The sequence below is a fragment of the Salmo salar genome, chromosome 17, assembly GCF_965601325.2.
Source record: "Salmo salar chromosome 17, fSalSal1, whole genome shotgun sequence".
NCBI classification, from domain to species: Eukaryota; Metazoa; Chordata; class Actinopteri; order Salmoniformes; family Salmonidae; genus Salmo; species Salmo salar.
In genome coordinates, this window is record NC_138307.1 from 9,963,338 (window position 1) to 9,990,890 (window position 27,553).

Here is a 27,553-nt window from a genome sequence, read left to right on the forward strand (position 1 = left end):
TCAAATCAAATGTATTTTTATATAGCCCTTCGTACATCAGCTGATTTCTCAAAGTGCTGTACAGAAACTGAGCCTAAAACCCCAAACAGCAAGCAAAGCATGTGAAAGAAGCACGGTGGCTAGGAAAAACTCCCTAGGAAAAACTCCCTAGAAAGGCCAAAAACCTAGGAAGAAACCTAGAGAGGAACCAGGCTATGAGGGGTGGCCAGTCCTCTTCTGGCTGTGCAGGGTGGATATTATAACAGAACATGGTCAAGATGTTAAAATGTTAAAATGTTCATAAATGACCAGCATGGTCAAATAATAATAATCATAGTAGTTGTCGAGGGTGCAACAAGCACGTCCGGTGAACAGGTCAGGGTTCCATAGCCGCAGGCAGAACAGTTGAAACTGGAGCAGCAGCACGGCCAGGTGGACTGGGGACAGCAAGGAGTCATCATACCAGGTAGTCCTGAGGCATGGTCCTAGGGCTCAGGTCCTCCGAGAGAAAGACAGAAAGAGAGAAAGAGAGAATTAGAGAGAGCATATTTAAATTCACACAGGACACCGGATAAGACGAGAGAAATACTCCAGATGTAACAGACTGACCCTAGCCCCCCGACACATAAACTACTGCAGCATAAATACTGGAGGCTGAGACAGGAGGGATCAGAAGACACTGTGCCCCCATCCGATGATACCCCCGGACAGGGCCAAACAGGCAGGATATAACCCCACCCACTTTGCCAAAGCACAGCCCCCACACCACTAGAGGGATGTCTCCAACCACCAACTTACCGTCCTAAGACAAGGCCGAGTATAGCCCACAACGATCTCCGCCAAGGCACAACCCAAGGGGGGGCGCCAACCCAGACAGGAAGACCACGTCAGTGACTCAACCCACTCAAGTGACGCACCCCTCCCATGGACGGCATGGAAGAACACCAGTAAGCCAGTGACTCAGCCCTGGTAAAAGGGTTAGAGGCAGAGAATCCCAGTGGAAAGAGGGGAACCGGCAAGGCAGAGACAGCAAGGGCGGTTCGTTGCTCCAGCCTTTCCGTTCACCTTCACACTCCTGGGCCAGACTATACTTAATCATAGGACCTACTGAAGAGATAAGTCTTCAGTAAAGACTTAAAGGTTGAGACTGAGTCTGCGTCTCTCACATTGGTAGGCAGACCATTCCATAAAAATGGAGCTCTATAGGAGAAAGCCCTACCTCCAGCCGTTTGCTTAGAAATTCTAGGGACAATTAGGAGGCCTGCGTCTTGTGACCGTAGCATACGTGTAGGTATGTACGGCAGGACCAAATCGGAAAGATAGGTAGGAGCAAGCCCATGTAATGCTTTGTAGGTTAGCAGTAAAACCTTGAAATCAGCCCTTGCCTTAACAGGAAGCCAGTGTAGGGAGGCTAGCACTGGAGTAATATGATCACATTTTTTGGTTCTAGTCAGGATTCTAGCAGCCGTATTTAGCACTAACTGAAGTTTATTTAGTGCTTTATCCGGGTAGCCGGAAAGTAGAGCATTGCAGTAGTCCAGCCTAGAAGTAACAAAAGCATGGATTAATTTTTCTGCGTCATTTTTGGACAGAACATTTCTGATTTTTGCGATGTTACGTAGATGGAAAAAAGCTGTCCTTGAAACAGTCTTGATATGTTCTTCAAAAGAGAGATCAGGGTCCAGAGTAACGCCGAGGTCCTTCACAGTTTTATTTGAGACGACTGTACAACCATCCAGATTAATTGTCAGATTCAACAGAAGATCTCTTTGTTTCTTGGGACCTAGAACAAGCATCTCTGTTTTGTCCGAGTTTAAAAGTAGAAAGTTTGCAGCCATCCACTTCTTTATGTCTGAAACACAGGCTTCTAGCGAGGGCAATTTTGGGGCTTCACCATGTTTCATTGAAATGTACAGCTGTGTGTCGTCCGCATAGCAGTGAAATTTAACATTATGTTTTCGAATGACATCCCCAAGAGGTAAAATATATAGTGAAAACAATAGTGGTCCTAAAACGGAACCTTGAGGAACACCGAAATTTACAATTGATTTGTCAGAGGACAAACCATTCACAGAGACAAACTGATATCTTTCCGACAGATAAGATCTAAACCAGGCCAGAACTTGTCCATGTAGACCAATTTGGGTTTCCAATCTCTCCAAAAGAATGTGGTGATCGATGGTATCAAAAGCGGCACTAAGATCTAGGAGCACGAGGACAGATGCAGAGCCTCGGTCTGACGTCATTAAAAGGTCATTTACCACCTTCACAAGTGCAGTCTCAGTGCTATGATGGGGTCTAAAACCAGACTGAAGCGTTTCGTATACATTGTTTGTCTTCAGGAAGGCAGTGAGTTGCTGTGCAACAGCTTTTTCTAAAATTTTTGAGAGGAATGGAAGATTCGATATAGGCCGATACTATTTCCTTTACATAGCACTGTTTTGCCATTTAGAGGCAACACAGACGGATGTGGCTCTAAGCAATGGAGTGATATGCTATCAGATGTCTTCAAATATACCTTGATGGAGCAATTCAACACATTGCAAGTGCGACATATGTATAAAATGGAGCCTTTAGCTTTCTCCAACTATGCATCTGTCTAGGGAGAGAGGACCAGACTGGCTCTTCATATAAAAGAGGAGAATGAAGTATAGATGACATAAATGTTATAACAAGGCTGGTGGAATATGTCAACGAAATAAGTATCTTTGGTCAACAGTCAGCAGAAAGTCTGATGTGTCCTATGCGAGCATGATTGGGCTTCTCCTGGAGTTATCAATATCTCTCTGTGTGTGTGTTTCTAATATCATATACAAAAGCCCAGAATTCCCACTATAGAGATAGTCACCGCTGGTTTTCATTGTGACCTGATAAAGGCTGGCAAAGAAAATTAGAGATTACAATTTAAAGCCCATGAACAAAAACACCTAGAGAGTGGTTTGAATACAAAGCGGCCATGATTGAAAACCTCCTCTCAAATGCTACTCTGCACTATTTCTCACAATGAGTCTTGCTGCTTATTTCAAGCGTCTTGGAGGGGAATGCAATTACAGTAGAACACATTGAAGATGTGATTGTTATGGCTTCTCAACAAATAAACTTTCAGGCAAATAGTTTTAGGTGTTAAAACCTCTTAAGGATCCGCCCCTTTTTTTCAATTTTCGCCTAAAATGACATACCCAAATCTAACTGCCTGTAGCTCAGGACCTGAAGCAAGGATATGCATATTCTTGATACTATTTGAAAGGAAACACTTTGACGTTTGTAGAAATGCGAAATTAATGTAGGAGAATATAGAATAGATCTTGTAAAAGATAATACAAAAAATAAACATGCAGTTATTATTTATTTTTGTACCGTCATCTTTGAAATGCCCAGGTGCAATTTCGATTTTGGTCACTAGATGGCAGCAGTGCATGTGCAAAGTTTTAGACTGATCCAATGAACCATTGTATTTCTGTTCCAAAAATTGTATCGAGACTGCCCAAATGTGCCTAATTGGTTTATTAATACATTTTCAGGTTCATAACTGCACTCTCCTCAAACAATAGCATGGCATAATTTCACTGTAATAGCTACTGTAAATTGGACAGAACAGTTAGATTAACAAGAATTTAAGCTTTCTGCCAGTACCAGATATGTCTATGTCCTGGGAAATTATCTTATTACTTACAACCTCATGCTAATCACATTAGCCTATGTTAGCTCAACCGTCCCGCAGGGGACAAGATAACATGCACTTCAGAAGGGGCTGCTGCAGGTGTAAGTGATTTAGAAACCGATTCTATGTGCCTCTCTAAGGCTGAGTTTAGATTATTTTTTGTAATTGATCTTTTGTTCAATCAGATCAGCTCTGAAAAAGATGTGAAAAGGTCTGATGTGACTGGTCAAAAGACCAATTACTGGAAAAAATATAAAAATTGGGCTGCCTCTGTAAATGCAGCCAAAATTACATTGTCTGTCAGTCTCTCATTGAATGCTGATTCACCAGGCCTAAAAGCCCCTTCAGTGAGACATAAAGCCTCATGGCTTCTTTACAAGCTCTGGCAAGGGCAATGGAGCCCCATCTTCCTCTCAACGTACAAAAGTAATTCCCGCAGAGATATAAAATCAGTGCATGGAAGGCTCCAGGTGTATCGGCAAACACCTGGCACGTGTTCCCAACAAAAACCTAGCAACATATAATCTTAGTGTAGCGGTCGTCGTTGATAGAAGTGGACTGAAGCGCAGCGTGGTAAGTGCTCATGATTCTTTATTATCACAACACACTCAAACAAACGGCGGAAAGGAAAAAGCACAGTTCTGTCAGGTACAGACACTAAATAGAAAACAACCTCCCACAAACACAGGAAGAAAACAGGCTGACTAGGTATGATTCCCAATCAGAGACAACGATAAACAGCTGCCTCTGATTGGGAACCACACTCGCCCAAAAACAAAGAAACAGAAAACATAGATTTTCCCACCCGAGTCACACCCTGACCTAACCAAACATAGAGAATAATAAGGATCTCTAAGGTCAGGGCGTGACACTTAGCTTCCTGTGAGGTGTAGCGGACTTTGAGGTCTCTGTTTCTGCCCGGTACGTTCGAGTAGCATTAAATGCCTCATTAAACTCATGAGCTTTTAGATGATGTGATTGAGGGGGTGGATGAGGAGACGTCTTTCACCTCCACTATTTTTTGTTGTTATCTACTCTCCTTTAGGAATACGATGGTAACAACGAGCATCCACTTTCATTCACATCAACTGTCATCCATGTCTTAAGTGAGGCTGACATGCTTCCCATTTGATTGCGCAATGATGGACCAACAGTACATTTACAGTGTTAATAAGTCCCAGTAGTAATATTTCGAGTAAACACACACAAAATCATAGGATGAGGCACATGTGAGCCGGAAGCAATTATGTACTCTTCGTACAGTAAATGAAGAAGATTAAGTCTCGGCCAGTGGGATAAAAGTATGCAGTTAGACGCACAAGATCACAGAGAAACACAGTGCTGAACACAAGCAAAGCGGACGCTCCTGTACCTTCTCGAACAGGGTCATTAAAGCAGCGACAACTGCACCCTGCAGCAGAAAAAGTGTTGGCGACAGACAGCGCTATTAAGCAGAGAGACCGTGTGGAAAAGGAGAGAGCCAAAGGATTGAGATATTAGGATAAGAGGGGTACTAACTGCAGACTACAGACCTCCTGGGTTTAAGAAACAGCAAAAAGACAGAGATTATTAGAAACAATAGGGCTACCTCTGCTTCGGCCCTAATGATGTTTGTGCTAACATAGGCATATTAGGGGGTGCTGGTTGAAACACTCTAGTTAATGAGGGACTTCAACTCCTGTTTGATTTGTTTACTTTGTAAGTGTATTAGCCAGGATGGCAAAAGTATTCATATTTTGGGAAGGATTGTGTACAAGGTAGTTATTATGTTTTTGGGATGGGATAGAGGAGGTGAGTCCAAAACCATAGGGACATCGTAATCACCCTACTTCTAATACCGACTTGATAGGATTATTTTGGAGCCAGAGTTTGAATGTGATTGATCTGAGTTATCATTTCACATGTGTGCTAATTGGCATGTTTAAATCATTCATACAGTACATATCAAATATCAATACATGTTTTTATGGGGGGGGGGGGGGGGGGGGGTACCAGGCTTCCGCAGCAGACTTTAAAAATAAAATGGCATCACAAATACATGCTGTTGCATACATGCACGGGCAGACCAATGCACAGACCATGCACGGGCAGGGCAATGCACAGACCTTTTGGTGGGGCACGTGCTCAAACAAAAAAAAGAGCGCCTAAAACGAAAAATCTGTAACCGCGGTCACTGACTCGTTAAGCAGTTATGGCTTTCATTATTTAGTTACATAAAAGCAAAATACGGCCACATCTTAATGGCTAATTAAATTACACATATTTAATGTAAATTTAACGACGGTTTGCGGGCAGTGTGTTCAGAACCACAATGACTAAACTGTATACGTTTATTTCTTTTTTACCCAAAACTAAAGGACACTTTAGAGACTGGAACCGCAAAGAAAAGGAGCATGTGCTCTACGCAGGTAGAGATCTATAGGAGCATGTGCTCTACGCAGGTAGAGACGTATAGGAGCATGTGCTCTACGCAGGTAGAGACGTATAGGAGCATGTGCTCTAGCGCAGGTAGAGATGTATAGGAGCATGTGCTCTACGCAGGTAGAGATCTATAGGAGCATGCGCTCTACGCAGGTAGAGACGTATAGGAGCATGTGCTCTACACAGGTAGAGATCTATAGGAGCATGTGCTCTACGCAGGTAGAGACGTATAGGAGCATGTGCTCTACGCAGGTAGAGACGTATAGGAGCATGTGCTCTACGCAGGTAGAGACGTATAGGAGCATGTGCTCTACGCAGGTAGAGATCTATAGGAGCATGTGCTCTACGCAGGTAGAGACGTATAGGAAAAACGGGCGTGCAAAATACCCTATAGTGCCTTTGCCTCGATTGCTTTGTGCTCTCAGACATCCTGAGTTATGTCTAAACGTTCCAAATTATGAGGATCAACTATACAGCCAGGCTGATCAAAACCAGCTAATTGATGAAAGTAAATGTTCGTTTCGCTCCCACTCTAAAGTGATCTAATGGGAAATTAAAAGTGTCTCAACTTTTCTTTTTCTCGAGGGAGCTAATAAAGAAAACGAAACTTAATAACAAATCTGTTTTGATTGATTCAACTGTGTTATTGGGGATGGGCGCAAGAGAGGATCTATATCATTAGGCAATGGGAAAACATTAACAAGCTTTGGGGCCTACACTAAATATATCAAGCCACCAGAAGAAGCCAGAAGATAAAAGAGGCTGTATTAATCAAAATAATGTTAGTCGGGAGAACCCTTGGTTCAATGTCCTGTCGTTTTATACTGATTAAAATAGAAGCCGGCACTTGGAATCCAATAGTTATGCTTTATAGATTGAGACATGCAGTGATGGAAATGGATGTCTTGTAAAAAGTTAATCTAGTGTTCGTCCCAAATGGCACTCTATTACAAACTAGTGCAATACTTTACACCAGGGCCCATAGAGAATAGGGTGTAATTTGTGGCTAGCATTAATCTAGTCCAGTCATTTATCTCCTAAAGTAAGATGCCATGCCTCAAAAGTTTTTTACAACTTTGGGATAATTATAAACAGATGCCACTTTTTCAGAGTAAAACATTTAACTCTCCCAGGATTGAGAATGATAGACCCCTGATTATAGACCAAAAGAAAAAATGTATTAGATCATTTAAAAAAATCATACACTTTACTGATGTAATTTCTTGTTTTTCATTAGTGTAACATGTACAGTACCAGTCAAAAGTTTGGACACACCTACTCATTCAAGGGTTTTTCTTTCTTTTGACTATTTTATACATTGTAGAATAATAGTGAAGACAACAAAACTAAGAAATAACACATACTGTATGGAATCATGTAGTAACCCAAAAAATTATTCTTCAAAGTAGCCACCCTTTGCCTTGATGATAGTTTTGCACACTCTTGGCATTCTCTCAACCAGCTTCACCTGGAATTCTTTTCCAACAATCTTGAAGGACTTCCCGACATATGCTGAGCATTTGTTGGCTGCTTTTCCTTCACTCTGCGGTCCAACTCATCCCAAACAATCTCAATTGGGTTGAGGTCGTGTTGATTGTGGAGGCCAGGTCATCTGATGCACCAGTCCATCACTCTCATTCTTGATCAAATAGCCCTTACACAGCCTGGAGGTGTGTTTTGGGTCATTGTCCTGTTGAAAAACAAATGATAGTCCCACTAAGCCGCAACCAGATGGGATGGCGTATCGCTGCAGAATGCTGTGGTAGCCATGCTGGTTAAGTGTGCCTTGAATTGTAAATAAATCACTGAAAGTGTCACCAGCAAAGCAACCCCACACCCCCTCCTCCATGCTTCATGGTGGGAACCACACATGCAAAGATCATCCATTCACCTACTCTGCATCTCACAAAGACAGTGGTTGGAACCAAAAATCTCACATTTGGACTCCAGACCAAAGGACAGATTTCCACCTGGTCTAATGTCCATTGGTCATGTTTCTTGGCCCAAGCAAGTCGCTTATTATTATTGGTGTCCTTTAGTAGTATTTTCTTTGCAGCAATTCGACCATGAAGGCCTGATTCACACAGTCTCCTCTGAACAGTTGATGTTGAGATGTGTCTGTTACTTGAACTCTGTGAAGCATTTATTTGGGCTGCAATCTGAGGCTGGTAACTCTCTTGAACTTATCCTCTGCAGCAGAGGTAACTCTGGGTCTTCCTTTCCTGTGGCGGTCATCATGAGAGCCATTTTCATCATAGCGCTTGATGGTTTTAGCAACTGCACTTGAAGAACCTTTCAAAGTTATTGACATTTTCCATATTGATTGACCTTCATGTCTTAAAGAATGGTGGACTGTCGTTTCTCTTTGCTTATTTGAGCTGTTTTTACCATAATATGGACTTGGTCTTTGGCCAAATAGGGCTATCTTCTGTATACTACCCCTACCTTGTCACAACACAACTGATTGGCTCAAACGCATTAAGAAGGAAAGACTACCTCATGATAGCTGGTTGAGAGAATGCCAAGCAAAGCTGTCATCAAGGCAAAGGGTGGCTACTTTGAAGAATCTCAAATATAAAATATATTTTGATTTGTTTAGGACTTTTTTGTTTACTACATGATTCCATATGTGTTGTCATAGTTTTGATGTCTTCACTATTATTCTACCACGTAGAAAATTGTAAAAATAAAGAAAAACCCTTGAATGAGTAGGTGTGTCTAAACTTTTGACTGGCACTATATGTATTTTTTGTTGTGACGCTGTGGATATGAGCACTTACAGTACATACAAATCATGCAAGATCACAAATATTCCATGTAGTATGGTGAGTATATTCCCCCAATATTCCATTGTTTAGATACAGCAACCTGCAATATAACCTCTCTTTGAGGGGAAAACCTCCCACTAAATTTAGTTTCAGGTTTATGACTTCCATCAGTGTGCTGGGCCTCTGTTGACCCTCTGTTGACCCATTGGAAGGTGATTCATCTTGACCAGGAGCTCTACAGGTGCTTCACTCCATCACTAGTAAGCATTTTCATGAGCACCTCGAGATTGACTGTCACAGGTTAGTTTGTCACCCACAAATAATGGATGCTGTTGCACTTGATGCAGACAACCAGCCACCTAGGTATTGAGTGGTATTGCTATTGTCTTATGTGAATGTTACTGTTAGGGTTACTTTAGGTATCTCATCCAACTTCTCACACCTGAAGTCCCCTTTGGGTAAAGTAAGTTATTCTATTTTATTAAGAATAAATAACTTTGTGTCAGATTCATAACCATTTCTGATTGCATTGTTATCATCATGGAGTAGTCCATAGTCCCAAAACCTCTAATAAACATAAATTTTATAATCAGGAAAAGATGCCTACAGCATTTTATCTTGTTTCCCTCAAGGACCACATATATTAGCATGATTCATATTCATGCGTTTGGCCTTGCTATCTTCAAAAAGTGAAACCAACATTTGACATCTGTTTTGCAAAAGTGTAACGTAGTGAGTCAGAAAACAAGTGCAGTGTGAGTTTAATAATAACGAACATGGAACGACTACAAACCAAGAGCCATGTCTAACAAGGAAACATAAACAATACTACCTGATGACTGAAGGAACAGAATTCTAGATAAATGGTAAGTAATCAAGGTAGTAATGAAGTCCAGGTGTGACTGATGATGGGGCGCAGGTGTGCGTAATAATGGTTGCCAGGTGTGCGTAATGAGGTGTTGCCAGGACCGTAGGTTAATCGACCGGTGACGTTGAGCACCGGAGGGGGCAAGTGGGAGTAGATGTGACAAAAAGAGCTTGAATCCATCACCTCAAGGGAGTAAAACTGAATAAATAGTTGAATGTATTTTCTCATGCACAGACTATAAGTCAACACCAACTAAACAAACAGGTCTATTGATTAAGTCCATTAAATCTAGAATCCTAAATTGCTTAATATATTTTGGGAATTACAGTATAAATGAATTATATATATATATATATATATATATATATATATATATAGAATAATATAACTTATACAGTACTTTCAGAAATTACTCATACCCTTTGACTTATTCCACATTTTGTTATGTTACAGCCTGAATTCAAAATGGATTTTTGTTCTCACTCATCTACAAACAATACCCCATAATGACAAAGTGAAAACATGTTTTTAGAAATGTATTGAAAATGAAATACAGAAATATCTCATTTACATAAGTACACTGCTCAAAAAAATAAAGGGAACACTAAAATAACACATCCTAGATCTGAATGAATGAAATAATCTTATTAAATACTTTTATCTTTACATAGTTGAATGTGCTGACAACAAAATCACACAAAAAGAATCAATGGAAATCCAATTTATCAACCCATGGAGGTCTGGATTTGGAGTCACACTCAAAATTAAAGTGGAAAACCACACTACAGGCTGATCCAACTTTGATGAAATGTCCTTAAAACAAGTCAAAATGAGGCTCAGTAGTGTGTGTGGCCTCCACGTGCCTGTATGACCTCCCTACAATGCCTGGGCATGCTCCTGATGAGGTGGCGGATGGTCTCCTGAGGGATCTCCTCCCAGACCTGGACTAAAGCATCCGCCAACTCCTGGACAGTCTGTGGTGCAACGTGGTGTTGGTGGATGGAGCGAGACATGATGTTCCAGATGTGCTCAATTGGATTCAGGTCTGGGGAACGGGCGGGCCAGTCCATAGCATCAATGCCTTCCTCTTGCAGGAACTGCTGACACTCCAGCCACATGAGGTCTAGCATTGTCTTGCATTAGGAGGAACCCAGGGCCAACCGCACCAGCATATGGTCTCACAAGGGGTCTGAGGATCTCATCTCGGTACCTAATGGCAGTCAGGCTACCTCTGGCGAGCACATGGAGGGCTGTGCGGCCCCCCAAAGAAATGCCACCCCACACCATGACAGACCCACCGCCAAACCGGTCATGCTGGAGGATGTTGCAGGCAGCAGAACGTTCTCCACGGCGTCTCCAGACTGTCACGTCTGTCACATGTGCTCAGTGTGAACCTGCTTCATCTGTGAAGAGCACAGGGCGCCAGTGGCGAATTTGCCAATCTTGGTGTTCTCTGGCAAATGCCAAACGTCCTGCACGGTGTTGGGCTGTAAGCACAACCCCCACCTGTGGACGTCGGGCCCTCATACCACCCTCATGGAGTCTGTTTCTGACCGTTTGAGCAGACACATGCACATTTGTGGCCTGCTGGAGGTCATTTTGCAGGGCTCTGGCAGTGCTCCTCCTTGCACAAAGGCGGAGGTAGCGGACCTGCTGCTGGGTTGTTGCCCTCCTACGGCCTCCTCCACGTCTCCTGATGTACTGGCCTGTCTCCTGGTAGCGCCTCCATGCTCTGGACACTACGCTGACAGACACAGCAAACCTTCTTGCCACAGCTCGCATTGACGTGCCATCCTGGATGAGCTGCACTACCTGAGCCACTTGTGTGGGTTGTAGACTCCGTCTCATGCTACCACTAGAGTGAAAGCACCGCCAGCATTCAAAAGTGACCAAAACATCAGCCAGGAAGCATAGGAACTGAGAAGTGGTCTGTGGTTACCACCTGCAGAACCACTCCTTTATTGGGGGTGTCTTGCTAATTGCCTATAATTTCCACCTGTTGTTTATTCCATTTGCACAACAGCATGTGAAATTTATTGTCAATCAGTGTTGCTTCCTAAGTGGACAGTTTGATTTCACAGAAGTGTGATTGACTTGGAGTTACATTGTGTTGTTTAAGTGTTCCCTTTATTTTGAGCAGTATATTTACACCCCTGAGTCAATACTTTGTAGAAGCATCTTTGGAGACTTTGGGGTAAGCTTTGAACATCTTGATGGTACAATATTTACCTATTATTCTTTTTTAAATTCTTCAAGCTCTGTCAAGTTGATTATTGATCATTGCTAGACAGCCATTGTCAAGTCTTCCCAAAGATTTTCAAGCCGATTTCAGTGAAAAACTGTGCCACTCAGGAACATTCAATGTCATCTTGGTAAGCAACCAGTGTAGATTTGGCCTTGTGTTTTAGGTTATTGTCCTGCTGAAAGGTGAATTTGTCTCCCAGTGTCTGTTAGAAAGCAGGCTGATCCAGGTTTTCCTATAGGATTTTGCCTGTGCTTAGCTCTATTATGTTTCTTTTTATCCTAAAAAACTCCCTATTCTTTGCCGATGACAAGCATACCCATAACATGATGTAGCCACCACCATGCTTAAAAATATGAAGAGTGGTACTCGGTGATCTGTTGTGTTTGATTTGCCACAAACATAACACTTTGTATTCAGGACAAAAAGTTAATTTCTTTGCCACATTTTTTTGCAGTATCACTTAAGTGCCTTGTTGCAAACAGGATGCATGTTTTGGAATATTTTTATTCTGTACAGTCTTCCTTATTTTCACTCTGTCATTTAGGTTAGTATTGTGGAGTAAATACAATGTTGTTGATCCATCCTGTTTCCTCATACAGTATCACAACCATTAAACTCTCTAACAGTTTTAAAATCACCATGGGTCTCCTAGTGAAATCACTGAGCAGTTTCCTTCCTCTCTAGCAACTGAGTTAAAAGGGAAAGGAAAGGGGGATACCTAGTCAGTTGTACAACTGAATGCATTCAACTGAAATGTGTCTTCCACATTTAACCCAACCCCTCTGAATCAGAGAGGTGCGGGGGCTGCCTTAAATCGACAGTTAGGAAGGATACCTGTATCTTTGTGGAGACTGGGTGTATTGATACACCATCCAAAGTGTAGTTAATAACTTCAACTTGCTCAGAGGGATATTCAGTATCTGCCTTTCTTATTTTTACACATCTACCAAATCGGTGCCCTTCTTTGCGAGGCATTGAAAAATCTCCCTGGTCTTTGTGGTTGAATCTGTGCTTGAAATTCACTACTCGTTTGCGAAAGCTTACAGATACGTAATTGTATGTGTGTGGTACAGAGATGAGGTAGTAATTCAAAAATCATGTTGACCACTATTATTGAACACGGAATGAGTCCCTGCAACTTATTTTGCGATTTGTTAAGAACATTAACTCCTGAACTTATTTAGGCTTGCCACAACACAGGGGTTGAATACCTATTGACCCAAGACATTTCAGCTATTCATTTTTTATTCATTTCAAAAAATCATTTCTAACATGTTGACATTACTTTGTGTAGATCAGTGACACAAAAATCTAAATTTAATACATTTTAAATTCAGGCAAAATGTGGAAAAAGTAATAGGGGTGTGAATACTTTTTGAAGGCGCTCATGAGCTTAGTTCAACTTTTGTACCCCATTAGAACCCCAAATATAAGCTTGTTTTACTCAAAGTTGTAAACAATGTAAACGTAAACAAGCCTCTAAACATGGTTAAAACTATCATTTTGATATCATGTATGGTCAGTCCTTGCATCCAGGGTGTCCACTTTGTTATTGTTTCAACTGCAAATTCTTGCTTTAAGAGCAGCGAGCTGTGACCTGACATTATTTTCATTAATATATACACTCACTGGTTAGTTTATTAGGTTAACCACCCCGTTTACAAAATGGATCGCTCCTACAGACAATGAGTCACGTGGCTATAGCTTGCTATATAAAGCAGGCAGACAGACATCGAGGCATTCAGTTACTGTTCGATTGAACGTTGGGCAGTGACTAGTGACCTAAGCGACTTTGAGCATGGTATGATCGTCGATTCCAGTATCTAGGGTTGAGATGTGAGATGTGACAGTGTCTAGGGTTTCCCGAGAATGTTCCGACAAACAAAAAACATCCAGTCAGCGGCAGTCCTGTGGGTGAAAACAGCTTGTTGATGAGAGAGGTCGAAGGTGAATGGCCAGAATCATGCAAGCTAACAGGTGGGCCACAACCAGACAGATAACGACGCAATACAACAGTAGTGTGCAGAACGACATCTCGGAACAGACAACTTGTTGATACTTGTCACGGATGGGCTATTATAGCAGACGACCACACCGGGTTCAACTCCTATCAGCTAAAAAGAAGAGAAAGGCACGCGTTCACTATTACTGGACAATTAAAGAGCGGGAAAACATTGCCTGGTCCAAGGAATTCCAGTTCCTGTTGCGTCATGCTGATGGCAGAGTCAAGATTTGGCATAAGCAGCATGAGTCCAGGGACCCATCCAGCCTGGTGTCAACGGTACAGGCTGGTGGCAGTAGCGTCCCGCCATCCAAACTGCAGCAACTGCATGACGTCATCACATCAGCATGGACCAACATCCATGTGGAACATTCAAAAATATAAAACGCATCATGTAAAGTATTGGTCCCATGTTTCATGAGTTTTCATAAAAGATACCAGAAATGTTGCACAAAAAGCTTATTTCTCTCAAAGTTGCTGCACAAATTTGTTTACATCCCTGTTAGTGAGCATTTCTCCATTGCCAAGATAATCAATCCACCTGACAAGTGTGGCATATCAAGAAGCTGATTGAAAATAATTATCATTACACAGGTGCACCTTGTGCTGGGGACAGTAAAGGCCACTCTAAAATGTGTGGTTTTATCACAAAACACAATGCCACAGATGTCTCAAGTTTTGAGGGAGCGTGCAATTGGCATGCTAACTGCAGGAATGTCCACCAGAACTGTTTCCAGATAAATTCATGTTCATTTCTCTATGCCATTTTAGAGAATTTGGCAGTACGTCCAACCGGCCTCACAACCGCAGACCATGTGTAACCACGCCAGCCCAGGACCTCCACATCTGACTTCTGCACCTGCAGGATCATCTGAGAAAGCTAATGAAACTGAGGAGTATTTGTCTGTAATAAAGCCCTTTTGTGCAAAAAAATTATTCTGATTGGCTGGGCCTGGCTCCCCAGTGGGCACCCCTGCCCAGTCATGTGAAATCCATAAATTAGGGCCTAATGAATTTATTTAAATTCACTGATTTCTTTATATGAACAGTAACTCAGTAAAATATGTTGCAATTGTTACATTTATATTCTTGTTCAATATATACAGTACCAGTTATTGTAGAATAAGACATCAAAACTAGGAAATAACACATATGGAATCATGTAGTAACCAAAAGTGTTAAACAAATCAATATATTTTATATGAGTTTCTTAATTAGTAGCCACCGTTTGCCTTGGCATTCTCTCAACCAGCTTCATGAGGAATGCTTTTTCAACAGTCTTGAAGGAGTTGAGCACCTGTTGGCTGCTTTTCCTTCACTCTGCGGTCCAACTCATCCCAAACAATCTCAATTGGGTTGAGGTTTGGTGATTGTGGAGGCCAGGTCATCTGATGCAGCACTCCATCACTCTCCTGCATGGTCAAATAGCCCTTACACAGCCTGGAGGTGTGTTTTGGGTCATTGTCCTGCTGAAAAACAAATGATAGTCCCACTAAGCCGCAACCAGATGGGATGGCGTATTGCTGCAGAACTCCAGACCAAAGGACAGATTTACACCTGGTCTAAATGTCCATTGCTGGTGTTTCTTGGCCCAAGCAAGTCTCTTCTTATTATTGGTGTCCTTTAGTAGTGGTTTCATTGCAGCAATTCTACCATGAAGGCCTGATTCTCAAAGTCTCCTCTGAACAGTTGATGTGTCTGTACTTGAACTCTGTGAAGCATTTATTCGGGCAGCAATTTCTGAGGAGGGTAACTCTAATGAACTTATCCTCTGCAGCAGATGTAACTCTGGGTCTTCCTTAAGTGGCAGTCCTCATGAGAGCCAGTTTCATCATAGCGCTTGATGGTTTTTGCGACTGCACTTGAAGAAACTTTCAAAGTTCTTAAAATGTTCTAGATTGACTGAGCTTCATGTCTTAAAGTAATGACTGTTGTTTCTCTTTGCTTATTTGAGTTGTTCTTGCCATAAAATGGACTTGGTCTTTTACCAAATAGGGCTATCTTCTGGATACTAACCCTACCTTGTTTCAACACAACTGATTGGCTCAAACGCATTATGAAGTAAATAAATTCCCCAAAATGTACTTTTAACAAGGGACACCCGCTAATATAAATGCATTCCAGGTGACTACCTCATGAAGCTGCTTGAGAGAATCCCAAGAGTGTGCAAAGCTGTTTAAGGCAAAAGGTGGCTATATTGAAGAATCAAACATGTAGAATATATTTCTGTTTGTTTAACACCTTTTTGGTTACTTCCATATGTGTTATTTTATTATTATTCTACAATGTAGAAAATAGTAAAAAAATAAAATAAGAAAAACCCTTGAATGAGTAGGTGTGTCCAAACTTTTGACTAGAATTGTATATTACATGACCAAAAGTATGTGGACACCTGCTCGTCGAACATCTCATTCCAAAATCATGTGCATTAATATGAGGTGGTTCCCCCTTTGAAGCTATAACAGCCTCCACTCTTCTGGGAACATTACTGTGGGGACATGCTTCCATTCAGCCACAAGAGCATTAGTGAGATCGGGCACTGATGTTGGGCAATTAGGCCTGGCTATCACGCTGAAACAGGAAAGGGGCTTCCCCAAACTGTTGCCACAAAGTTGGAAGCACAGAATCGTCTAGAATGTCATTGTATGCTGTAGTATTAAGATTTCTCTTCACTGGAACTAAGGGGCCTAGCCCAATCCATGAAAAACAGACCCAGACCATTATTCCTCCTCCACCAAACTTTACATTTGGCACTATGCATTGGGGAAGGTAGCGTTCTCCTGGCATCCGCCAAACCTAGATTCCCAAATGTAAACGCGTTCTCTGAAGTGAAGAATCACGCTTCACCATCTGGGGACGGGCTGCCAGATTTTGAAGCGTGATTCATCACTCCAGAGAACGCGTTTCCACTGCTCCAGAGTCCAATGGCGGCAAGCTTTACACCCCTCCAGGCGACGCTTGGCATTGCGCATGGGGATCTTAGGCTTGTGTGCGGCTGCTCGGCCATGGAAACCCATTTCATGGAGCTCCCGCCGAACAGTTATTTTGCTGACTTTACTTCCAGAGGCAGTTTGAAACTCGGTAGTGAGTGTTGCAATCTAAGACAGAGGATTATTACTCGCTACGCGCTGCAGCATTCGGTGGTCCCGTTCTGTGAGTTTGTGTGGCCTACCACTTCGCGGCTGAGCTAGTGTTGCTGCTAGACATTTCCACTTCACAATAACAGCACTTACAGTTGACCGGGGCAGCTCTAGCAGGGCAGACATTTGACGAACTGATTTGTTGGAAAGGTGCTACGTGGAAAGTCACCGAGCTCTTCAGTAAGACCATTCTACTGCCAATGTTTGTCTATGGAGATTGCATGGCTGTATGCTTGATTTTATATAACGGTCAGGAACGGGTGTGGCTGAAATAGCCGAAGTGGTGTCCACATACTTTTGTGTATATATAGTGTATATTTCTGTCCAGTTCCTGTGCCGTGATTGGATTGGCATTCATCCTCTCTTTCTATAGCAGGGGCCTTCAACATTTTCTTGCGCAGGGAACCCCTCCCAGGCAAACAGGAGACCCAGGGACCCCTTTCATACATTAGCAAAATAGCATTTTTTTCACGTCTTGTCTTATCAACAGGTGAATGATAATGTCCAGGAGAAGTATTTTAACCGTGCCGCAACTGAGAATTCATTCACGTTTAGATGTAGTATATGGTAGATAGTTGTTCATTATTTTGACCTTCCTATCACGACTCAGGATATGACCCAAATGCAGACACAGGAGGCGGATAGTTTGGTTCTCATAATATGTATTAAATCAAAGGGGCAGGAAAAGGGCAGGTAGAGGTTCGTAATCCAAGGCAGAGTCAATCATGGACAGAACGGCAGGCAGGCTCAGGATCAGGACAGGCAGAAAGGTCGGAAGACTAGAAAACAAGAACTTGAAAAACAGAAAAGACACTGATAAGACCTGACAAAACAAGACGAACTGGCAAGAGACAAACAGAAAACGCAGGTATAAATACACAGGGGATAATGGAGAAGAATAGGAGACACTTGGTAGGGGGTGGAGACAAGTGCAAGACAGGTGAAAAAGATCATGGTGTGACAGCCCCCCCTCCCTCTAAGGGCACCACCTGGCGTCCTAACCAGGCACCTACCTGGTGAGTCCATATAACGTATTATGTGATTTGTTAAGCCAAATTTACTTCTGAACTAATTTAGGCCTACCAAAACAAATGGGGCAAATACTTACGTAACGACTATATTTTAGTTATTTAATTGTTATTCATTTGTAAATATATATACACATACATATATATTTTCACTTTGACAGAGTATTTTGTGTAGATCAATGTAAAAAAAAAAAGTACAATTAAATCTATTTCAATCCCCCAAGTTCAAGGGGGTGTACTTTCTATTGGCACTGACTGTACATTGTACTGTCAAATGCATATTGCCACCTACTGGTGAAATAGTAATACACCCCAAGCTATAATAACAATTTACTGTATGCATCCTCTTTCTTATAGCAGCCCTTCAAATACAGTAACTCTGGGCCTGTACATTTAATATTAAATGAGGACAGGAATCAAATGTACCTTTGAAAGGTTTCTCAGCTAAACTGTATCCATTTGTCAGCTTTTCCTCTTCCCATCCTAATGTCGACACAGAGTAAAGGGATGGTTTCTCCCACTGACTGGAGACTGGAGAGGACCGTTTGAACAAGAAGAGAAAGCTGAGGGCTTTGGGAGGATACAGGGAGTGACGGACCACCGACGTGAGCGATGGATGACTCTTTCTGGAGAGAAATAAGGCAATGTTCTATAAAGCTCAGATATTGGATCTAGTCTAGCCGCTAGATGGCCCTCCATGATGGATCCAGCTCTCAGCCTCAGAGCTCTCTCAGCTAATATATCTTCTTTATCAGTGGCCTTCCATGTGGTCATGGTGGAAGGGAATACAATCCTCCTTGGCTGGTTGATGGGAGGTAAATCAATGATATCATCTTTAAGCAGAGCAGGTCGCTGGAGATGGGGTTTTTTGGGGTGCTGCACTAGCCAATAGCTTCCAGGGACACATAGCTCTAAAAATGGAAACTTTTGAGAGATGGTCTTGGGTGAAACTGATCACTCATGCAGTGTACTTCTTGAACCTCCCAATTCTACCTATAGACTATTGAACCATAGGATAGAGAGAAGAGATCTTGGTTTTCATGTTCACCCAAAAGATTGATACAATGCTTTTTAATGTCATTGATTTCAATAGCGTCATGCAATGTTCAAAGAAGATATTCTATTCAGATAGTCTACTGCCCTCATCAGTAGTCACAGAATCCCGTCCGTGAATTGACTGAACACAGTTATTCTGCTGCTACTCTAAAAACTACCGGTACATTATAGAGAATAATTGTTTTATATGTTTTATATGCAATTAGAAAGTGTACATTTACTTACCCCTCTGATAAGGTGCGATATTAGAAATGCTTTAACAAACGTTACGATCAGCGCGCGTCAGCCGCTTTCGACTTCCGCATCAGGTGATTGCGGAAGTAACTTCACTCTGTGGGTTCAGGGTTCCGCCTCTTAACTAGCTAGCTAAATAAATGGTTATCCCTCTACCCAAAACAAACGACTTTCCTTTTTATAAGACCCATTTGGAATATAGCAGCAATTCACCATTGCACTCTGCAGTAGATATTTAAGGAAACATGGCTGGACGTCTACCGGCTTGTGTAGTTGATTGTGGCACAGGGTAAGTAGCAAGTGCTAATGCTAATAGCTAGCTAACTAATTCATTGGCTTTAGCTAGATACACCCAGACATGGCATACACATTGGACGTGCAAAGTAAACAAATCAAGATAGCTAGCTAGTCAGCAGCAACCTTTATTTGCTTCATTTCGTTTAATCCAGCCAGCAAACTAGCTAGTTAACCATTTTAGGTTTAAAAAGATAGCTTACTAGTAGCTAATTTCCATCAGTGTCCCCCACTCGTTAGACGTTACATGAGCAGTATACAGTAACTTTAATCTGTTACTGTAGTCTACGTAACATGTATGTTTCAATTTGTGGAAGCGTATAACTGGCCTAGTCCACAGACAGTCATGCCACCCTTTAGATTAGTGGTTTACAACCTTTTTCTGTTACTGTACCACCAACTGAATTTTACTTTGCTCGGACTGAGTACCCCAGAAGTACCCCCAGGTTGGGAACCACTGCTTTAGATCATGAGCAATAATGATTACACCGTTATGATCTATATAACCCACTGAACTTTCTCATGCAATGCATTTGTTGTAGGTACACAAAGATTGGATATGCTGGAAACACAGAGCCACAGTTTATTGTTCCTTCATGTAAGTATTTCTGTATCATACAGCAGCGGTTCCCAAACTCGGTCCTTGAGACCCCAAGGGATGCACGTTTTGGTTTTTGCCCTAGCACTAAACAGTTGATTTCAAATAATCAAATAATCATCAAGCTTTGATCATTTGAATAAGCTTTGATAATCACCTGTGTAGTATTAGGGCAAAAACCACCCCTTGGAGTCGCGAGGACCGAGTTTGGGAAACGCTGTCATACAGTCTTCTAATGATAATGTACCATGTCCATTCATATGTAGCCCTTGATCATGACTATCAGTGCCTTTCCATTACACGAGTCATTGGACGAAGGTGTCTTCTGTACTGAGGAGTTTTGTTAAGAACCGCGAAGCTCGGTCTGAACATTAACACGCATCGCTTGCAGTACGGTTTTGGCAGCAAAATGACCTTTTATCTTTTATATCAGCGAGAACTAATAATTAAAGAAAATAGGGTTAGGGTTCCCACACGGCCATATTTCCATGTAACAGCGCTTGTTTATGGAAAACAGACAGAATAAAGAGTGGGCTACCTGTGTGTAAACGGAAGATGGACGCCACAAATGTGTTGTCACTGAAAAATACGGTCAGCTGCAGCTGTGTTAAAACAGTGTACAGTAAGTGTGCATCTTGCATTTGTGAAATGATTTTGATGTGATATGAAAGTAGAGGGATTTATGTTTTTAGAACCATACCACAATTGAGAATCGATTCACGTTTAGATGGAGTATTTGGCTGTTTTGGCTTCCAGAGCCAATTTGCCCATTAAACAGAAAATCCTTGGTCTATAAGAAGTAAAGTTAGGTTCCTTTAGTCCATTATTTGGCTAACTCATATGGCAGACTGTATGGTCATTAGTTAAATGTATCTGCTGAAAGCATTTTGGTATCGGTCCTTCCTGTTTTTCTTATCTGATTGGAGTGTTCAATGGAAGTAGGCGAACACGCCTAATTCAACAAAAATGTAAAACCACAAAGTTTGAGTTGGCCGCCTTCCTCTAGCATTGAGTCATCCAGTGGACCCTAAATGGCAATGCTAGCTTGTTAGAGGACCATAGACTAGTTATTCAGTGATAAATCCAAACCATTTTTGTCTATTTTCAACAATCATAGCCTATTCACTTGTTTTCAGTGCTTGAAACTGTACAGACACAGCTTGAAAGGAAGCTAGTCCAGCCTATATTCAGTGATATGGCTCCATAGCAGAAGTCCCCTTGTGCCCCTGCTGACTAGAATAACGGACAAACTTGCCAAGGCCACCTGCCTGTGGACTTGAAGTAGCCAGTAGATAGATGACGTGCACGTTTAGAAGCCTGGATGGATGACAAGTAGGCCTACACATTTAGAGGCTACAAGGAAGTAGTTGAGGGAACATTGTTCATCGTCCGACATTATAATAATATATAATGTATGCCATTTAGCAGACACTTTTATCAAAATCGACTTAGTCATGCGTGCATACATTTTATGTACGTGTGGGCCCGGAAACCAAAGTGATGAACTTTGTCAATGAAGTCACATTATGCAGAAAGTTAAAGGCCCAATACAGCTGTTTTTATGTCAACATCAAATCATTTCTGGGTCCAATTAGGTACCTTACTGTAATAGTTTTCCAATAAAATAGTCAAAAAGAAACAAAAATGGATTTTAAGCAAAAGATTCATTCTCAAGCAATAATTTTGCTAGGACTGTTTGGGTGTAGTCTGAGTAGGGTTGGAACAACTGAAAACTAGCTGTTATTGGCAAAGTGGTTTGGAACTCTCTTTTGTTATTGGTCTCGTGATGTCACCAGGCAAGCCGTAACTCCATCCATGCAAAACCTGCTGATTAGAAGGTCCTGTGTCTAATGTATTTTCAAATCAAAAGAGAATGGTCGCGCTCTCCCAGAAGCTTAGCTGGTGCGTAAAAAAACGCAAATTCAGACAAAGGGGTGTAATTGGTCCACACTCAAAAAGTTGTCGGATAAAGCTTGCTTCATTATTCAATGCGAAAATAATTCAAAACATCATAACTTTTCGTTGAAAACGACATATGTGACATTGATATTAGTCAAACATTTATTCCAGCGATAAAATTGATTAAAAAGCTCAAGTAGGTTAAATTTGGTCATAAAGTCAGTATCGTCCAAAACAGAGTTTTGTGAGATTTGTTAAGGGGTTGGTTTTGATTTCAACAATGCCCATTTACCACAGGATATCCAGTCATATTGCAGACCACAGACTGCGAGACAGACTTGCCCAGCAGCATTGCGGCTCGGACTTTGTTTACATAAAACAACACGTCACAAAAATGTTTTACTTGAGAAATACTGCACCAAACACCTTAGCTAGATGTAAAACTGTGTGACTAAAAGCTCCTCTGCAAAAACATCAAAATAAAGTAAATATTTCTCAAGCTATTTTACGGTGTATTCCAAACCACTCCCTCGCCCCTATCAACTCGCTCGGAGGGTGTCCGTTGTCACGTGTTGCTGACAACTCAGAGGGAGACTTTCAGAGTGGCGAGGGGATCAGTAAACCAACTTTAGGACACACTCGTGACTTGAATGATGCAATTCATGTTCCACATTCAAATAATAAAACAAACATGAAATTCCAAATAACAAATCCCCCCCGCCTATTTGCAAGATGTAAACCTTTAACATTTAATTTGGGAGGTATTCCATTTGTTACATGTCAAGTTTTAAATCGGATGAAAACAAATGCATGAGGCATGTAATTAGGCACACCTCTCCATTCTTTTGTATGAAATTGCGCAAACTCCAAACAAATCGATGCGTGTTGGGATACCACTTCGCTCTGGAACATGCAGCCTTGCTGGCTTGGTCGAAATAGCTATCAGAGGGTCTAAGTAAGCCCATACACCCTCTAATTTCCACTCCCTCAGCTTTGAGACACTTGTGCATGTGGCGGAGGCACTCGTGAATGTGCCAATGTAGGGGCGATGAAAGGGGGGGAGGGGGGTGATTCAGCATTAGATTCCCCGCTAATTATCAAAAGCCAGAAAAGAGCTGTTCAATTCTACAACCACCTAAAAGGAAGTGTTTCCCAAACCTTCCATAACAAAGCTGTCACTTACAGAGAGATTAACCTAGAGAAGAGACCCCTAAGCAAGCTGGTCCTGGGGCTTTTTTCACAAACACAAACAGGCCCCACAGAGGCCCAGGACAGCAACACAATTGGACTCAAACGAATCATGAAAAAACAAAAAGATAATTACTTGATACACTGGAGGGAAATTACAAAAGAACTGAGCGAACTGGAATGCTATTTGGCCCTAAACAGAGAGTACACAATGGCAGAATACCTGACCACTGTGACTCACCTAAAACGAAGGAAAGCTTTGACTATGTACAGACTCAGTGAGCGTAGCCTTGCTATTGAGAGAGGCCGCTGTAGGCAGACCTGGCTCTCAAGAGAAGCCAGGCTATGTGCACACTGCCCACAAAATGAGATGGAAACTGAGCTGCGTTTCCTAACCTCCTGCCAAATGTATGACCATATTAGAAAACAAATTCAATTTTGGTAAACTCCCATATCTATTGGGTGAAATACCAGTGTGCCATCACAGCAGCAAGATTTGTGACACGTTGCCACAAGAAAAGGGCAAATACTGAAGAACTACCATTGTAACTGCAACCCATATATGTTTATTTTCACCTCCTCCATGCTTCACGGTGGGAACCACACATGCGGAGATCATCCGTTCACCTACTCTGCGTCTCAAAGACACCGCGGTTGGAACCAAAAAGCAAAAATTGACTCATCAGACCAAAGGAAGGATTTCCACCGGTCTAATGTCCATTGCTCGTGTTTCTTGGCACAAGCAAGTCTCTTCTTCTTATTGGTGTCCTTTAGTAGTGGTTTCTTTGCAGCAATTCGACCATAAAGGCCTGCTTTCATGCAGTCTCCTCTGAACAGTTGATGTTGAGATGTGTCTGTTACTTGAACTCTGTGAAGCATTTATTTGGGCTGCAATTTCTTAGGCTGGTAACTCTAATGAACTTATCCTCTGCAGCAGAGGTAACTCTGAGTCTTCCTTTCCTGTGGTGGTCCTAATTAGAGCCAGTTTCATCATAGTGCTTGATGGTTTTTGCGACTGCACTTGAACAAACTTTAAAAGTTCTTGACGTTTTCCGGATTGACTGACTGTCGTTTCTCTTTGCTTATTTGAGCTGTTCTCGCCATAGTATGTACTTGGTATTTTACCAAATAGGTCTATCTTGTCACATGCACAGGCTTCCCTGTGGCTCAGTTGGTAGAGCATGGTGTTTGCAACGCCAGCATGGTGTGTGCAACGCCAGGGTAGTGGGTTCGATTCCCACGGGTGGCCAGTACAAATATATATATTTTTTTTAAATGCATGAAATGAAATGTATGCATTCACTACTGTAAGTCGCTCTGGATAAGAGCGTCTGCTAAATGACTAAAATGTACAAATGTAAATGTACTTATTTTCCCTTTTGTACTTTAACTATTTTCACAATGTTGTAACACTGTACATAGCCATATTATGACATTTGAAATGTCTCTATTCCTTTGAAACTTTGGTGAGGGTAATGTTAACTATTCATTTTGAATTGTTTATTTTATCTATTTCACTTGCTTTGGCAATGTAAACATATGTTTCCCATGCCAATAAAGCCCTTTGAATTGATTTTAATTTAATTCATTCGGACTATTTTGAGAAAGTGATACTGGCTTTATTCCTATAGTGTCTCATGGGGGACAAACATCCGTAACCGCCACATCGAACCACACCCCCATGACTGAAATCTTGTTTTTCGTAATGAGCAACCGAAAAACCCATGTCGAATCAGTGCGTTCAGTATCTCTTTAATAAAAATGTGTCTATTTGTTTACTGACTTTACAAGACAAATCGAAGTAATAGGCCTGCCGTTCATTGAGTTTCCCCTTATGTTTAGCATCAGCAGTTTGCTTTCCCTATGCTTGATTTAATCAGCTCACCTGCGTAACGTTGACTATCAGCACCCTCAAGTCATGATGTTTCAATCAACAATCTCCAAACCATATGTAGGCTGGTACTAAGGATTAATAGCGTTGAATCTTCCTGAACTTCAGGTATTGCCATCAAGGAGTCGGCCAAGGTTGGAGACCAAGCCCAGCGCAGGATGATGAAGGGGGTGGACGATCTGGACTTTTACATCGGTGACGAGGCAATAGACAAACCAAATTATGCAACAAAGGTACATTGAATTTTCCAGTGATGGGAGGTCTACTTAAAGGGTAATCTGCAGGCTCTACATACATTTTTGGACTTATATTCTAAAATAATTAATGTATAACTTCCTTATAAGCTTGGTTCAACTGGCATATCTCATCAGAACCGAAAATATAATCTTGTTTTACTCCAATGTTTGTAAACAAAACATGGTGAAACCTCCTATGTTGGATGGTCAGTCCTTGCAACCATATCTCTATCTATGCATTTTAGAGTGGTTCAATTTCTTCACCCCCATTAGTCAGATTTTTATTTAAACGGAGTCAGAGAGTTCGCTTTGTTATAGTTTCAACTGTAGATTGCCCCTTTTAAAGTTTAAATGTAAAGTCATGCTGAATGCCTGTTAGAACTGAGTAGCATAATGGGAAAATAATGTTGTGTGTGTGTGTGTGTGTGGGTGTGTGTGTGTGTGTGGTTGTTCCCCTTGTTACAGTGGCCCATTCGTCATGGGATCGTGGAAGACTGGGATCTCATGGAGAGGTTCATGGAACAGGTCATCTTCAAGTATCTGAGGGCAGAGCCCGAGGACCACTACTTCCTCTTGGTATGTTCATAACATGCACATTAGTGTGGAAATTATGCTACCGAGTAGTAGGGACTTAGGGGATTTGTACTTTTCTTCTCCACAGACAGAGCCTCCTCTGAATACTCCTGAAAACAGAGAGTACACAGCAGAGATTATGTTTGAGTCCTTCAACGTTCCAGGTCTTTACATCGCTGTACAGGTAAATCCTCTTTATGTTCTATGTTGGTTCTATATAATCTCTTCCCTGCACCTCTTCATGTTCAAGGGTCAAGTCAAACTTGATTTCAAATGCATTATCACAACTCTCACTTCACAGAGGAAATTAGGGTGTCCATGAGGTGTCCATGAAGTGTCCGCGAAACCTCGGGGTGGATCTCAGTTCTGGGACCCTTTTCAAAACAGGAGTAGGAGTGCTGATCTAGGATCAGATCTCCCCCTGACGAAATGTAAACTTATTGATTGTGATCTAAAAGGCTAAACTGATCCTAGATTAGCACTCCTGATCTGAGACTCTTTGAATACGTGTTGTAATCATTAGTGGAAAGTGACAGGGTCTGTGTTTTCCTCCTCAGGCGGTCCTGGCGCTGGCAGCCTCATGGACCTCCAGACAAGTGGGCGAGAGGACCCTGACGGGGACGGTGATTGATAGCGGTGATGGGGTCACCCACGTCATCCCAGTGGTGGGTACATGCCTTCGATCATCATTCCATGTAGTCTTTACTAGAACTGTTTAGTAGGTAGCAAATGTTTTGAAACAAAGTGAAATGGGGAGGTACTTCCTGAACTTGTTCAACAAGAACACATTTTCTTAATCTGTTGCAAAAGTATGGAACGGTGTGAACACTACTCGGATGTATTCAACCTACAGTTGAAGTCAGAAGTTTACATACACCTTAGCCAAATACATTTAAACTCAGTTTTTCACAATTCCTGACATTTAGTCTTCGTAAAAATTCTCTGTCTTAGGTCAGTGAGGATCACCACTATATTTTAATTATGTGAAATGTGAGAATATTACTAGAGAAAATGATTTATTTAATCTTTTATTTCTTTCATCACATTCCCAGTGGGTCAGAAGTTTACATACACTCAATTAGTATTTGGTAGAATTGCCTTTAAATTGTTTAACTTGGGTCAAACGTTTCGGGTAGCCTTCCACAAGCTTCCCCCAATAAGTTAGGTGAATTTTGGCCCATTCCTCCTGACAGAGCTGGTGTAACTGAGTCATGTTTGTAGGCCTCCTTGCTCGCATACACTTTTCCAGTTCTGATCACACATTTTCTATAGGATTGAGGTCGGGGCTTTGTGATGGCCACTCCAATACCTTGACTTTGTTGTCCTTTAAGCCATTTTGCCACAACTTTGGAAGTATGCTTGGGGTCATTGTCCATTTGGAAGACCCATTTGCGACCAAGCTTTAACTTCCTGACTGATGTCTTGAGATGTTGCTTCAATATATCCACATAATTTTCCTGCTTCATGATGCC

General features: G+C 41.8%; 1 protein-coding gene and 1 long non-coding RNA gene across 3 annotated transcripts in view; one reads left to right on the forward strand and one right to left on the reverse strand.

Annotated features, from left to right (window-relative positions):
• LOC106575262 (uncharacterized) lies at nt 1–19,481 on the reverse strand. Its single transcript, XR_014381085.1, has 2 exons — nt 19,394–19,481; nt 1–478 (listed from the first exon to the last, which is right to left on the reverse strand). It is a non-coding gene; the product is annotated as an uncharacterized LOC106575262 (long non-coding RNA).
• Nucleotides 19,466–27,553, forward strand: part of LOC106575261 (actin-related protein 3) — a 12,936-nt gene continuing 4,848 nt past the window's right edge. Inside the window, exons 1-6 of one of the 2 annotated variants that reach the window (XM_014151672.3) lie at nt 19,466–19,691; nt 20,239–20,294; nt 25,381–25,505; nt 25,974–26,084; nt 26,170–26,265; nt 26,639–26,746. In XM_014151672.3, the coding sequence (XP_014007147.1) occupies nt 19,648–19,691; nt 20,239–20,294; nt 25,381–25,505; nt 25,974–26,084; nt 26,170–26,265; nt 26,639–26,746 (540 nt within the window). In that variant the 5' untranslated portion in view covers nt 19,466–19,647. Of the gene's footprint in view, nt 19,692–20,238; nt 20,295–20,780; nt 20,917–25,380; nt 25,506–25,973; nt 26,085–26,169; nt 26,266–26,638; nt 26,747–27,553 lie in introns of those variants that run through there. The other variant, XM_014151673.3, reaches the window with a different exon arrangement.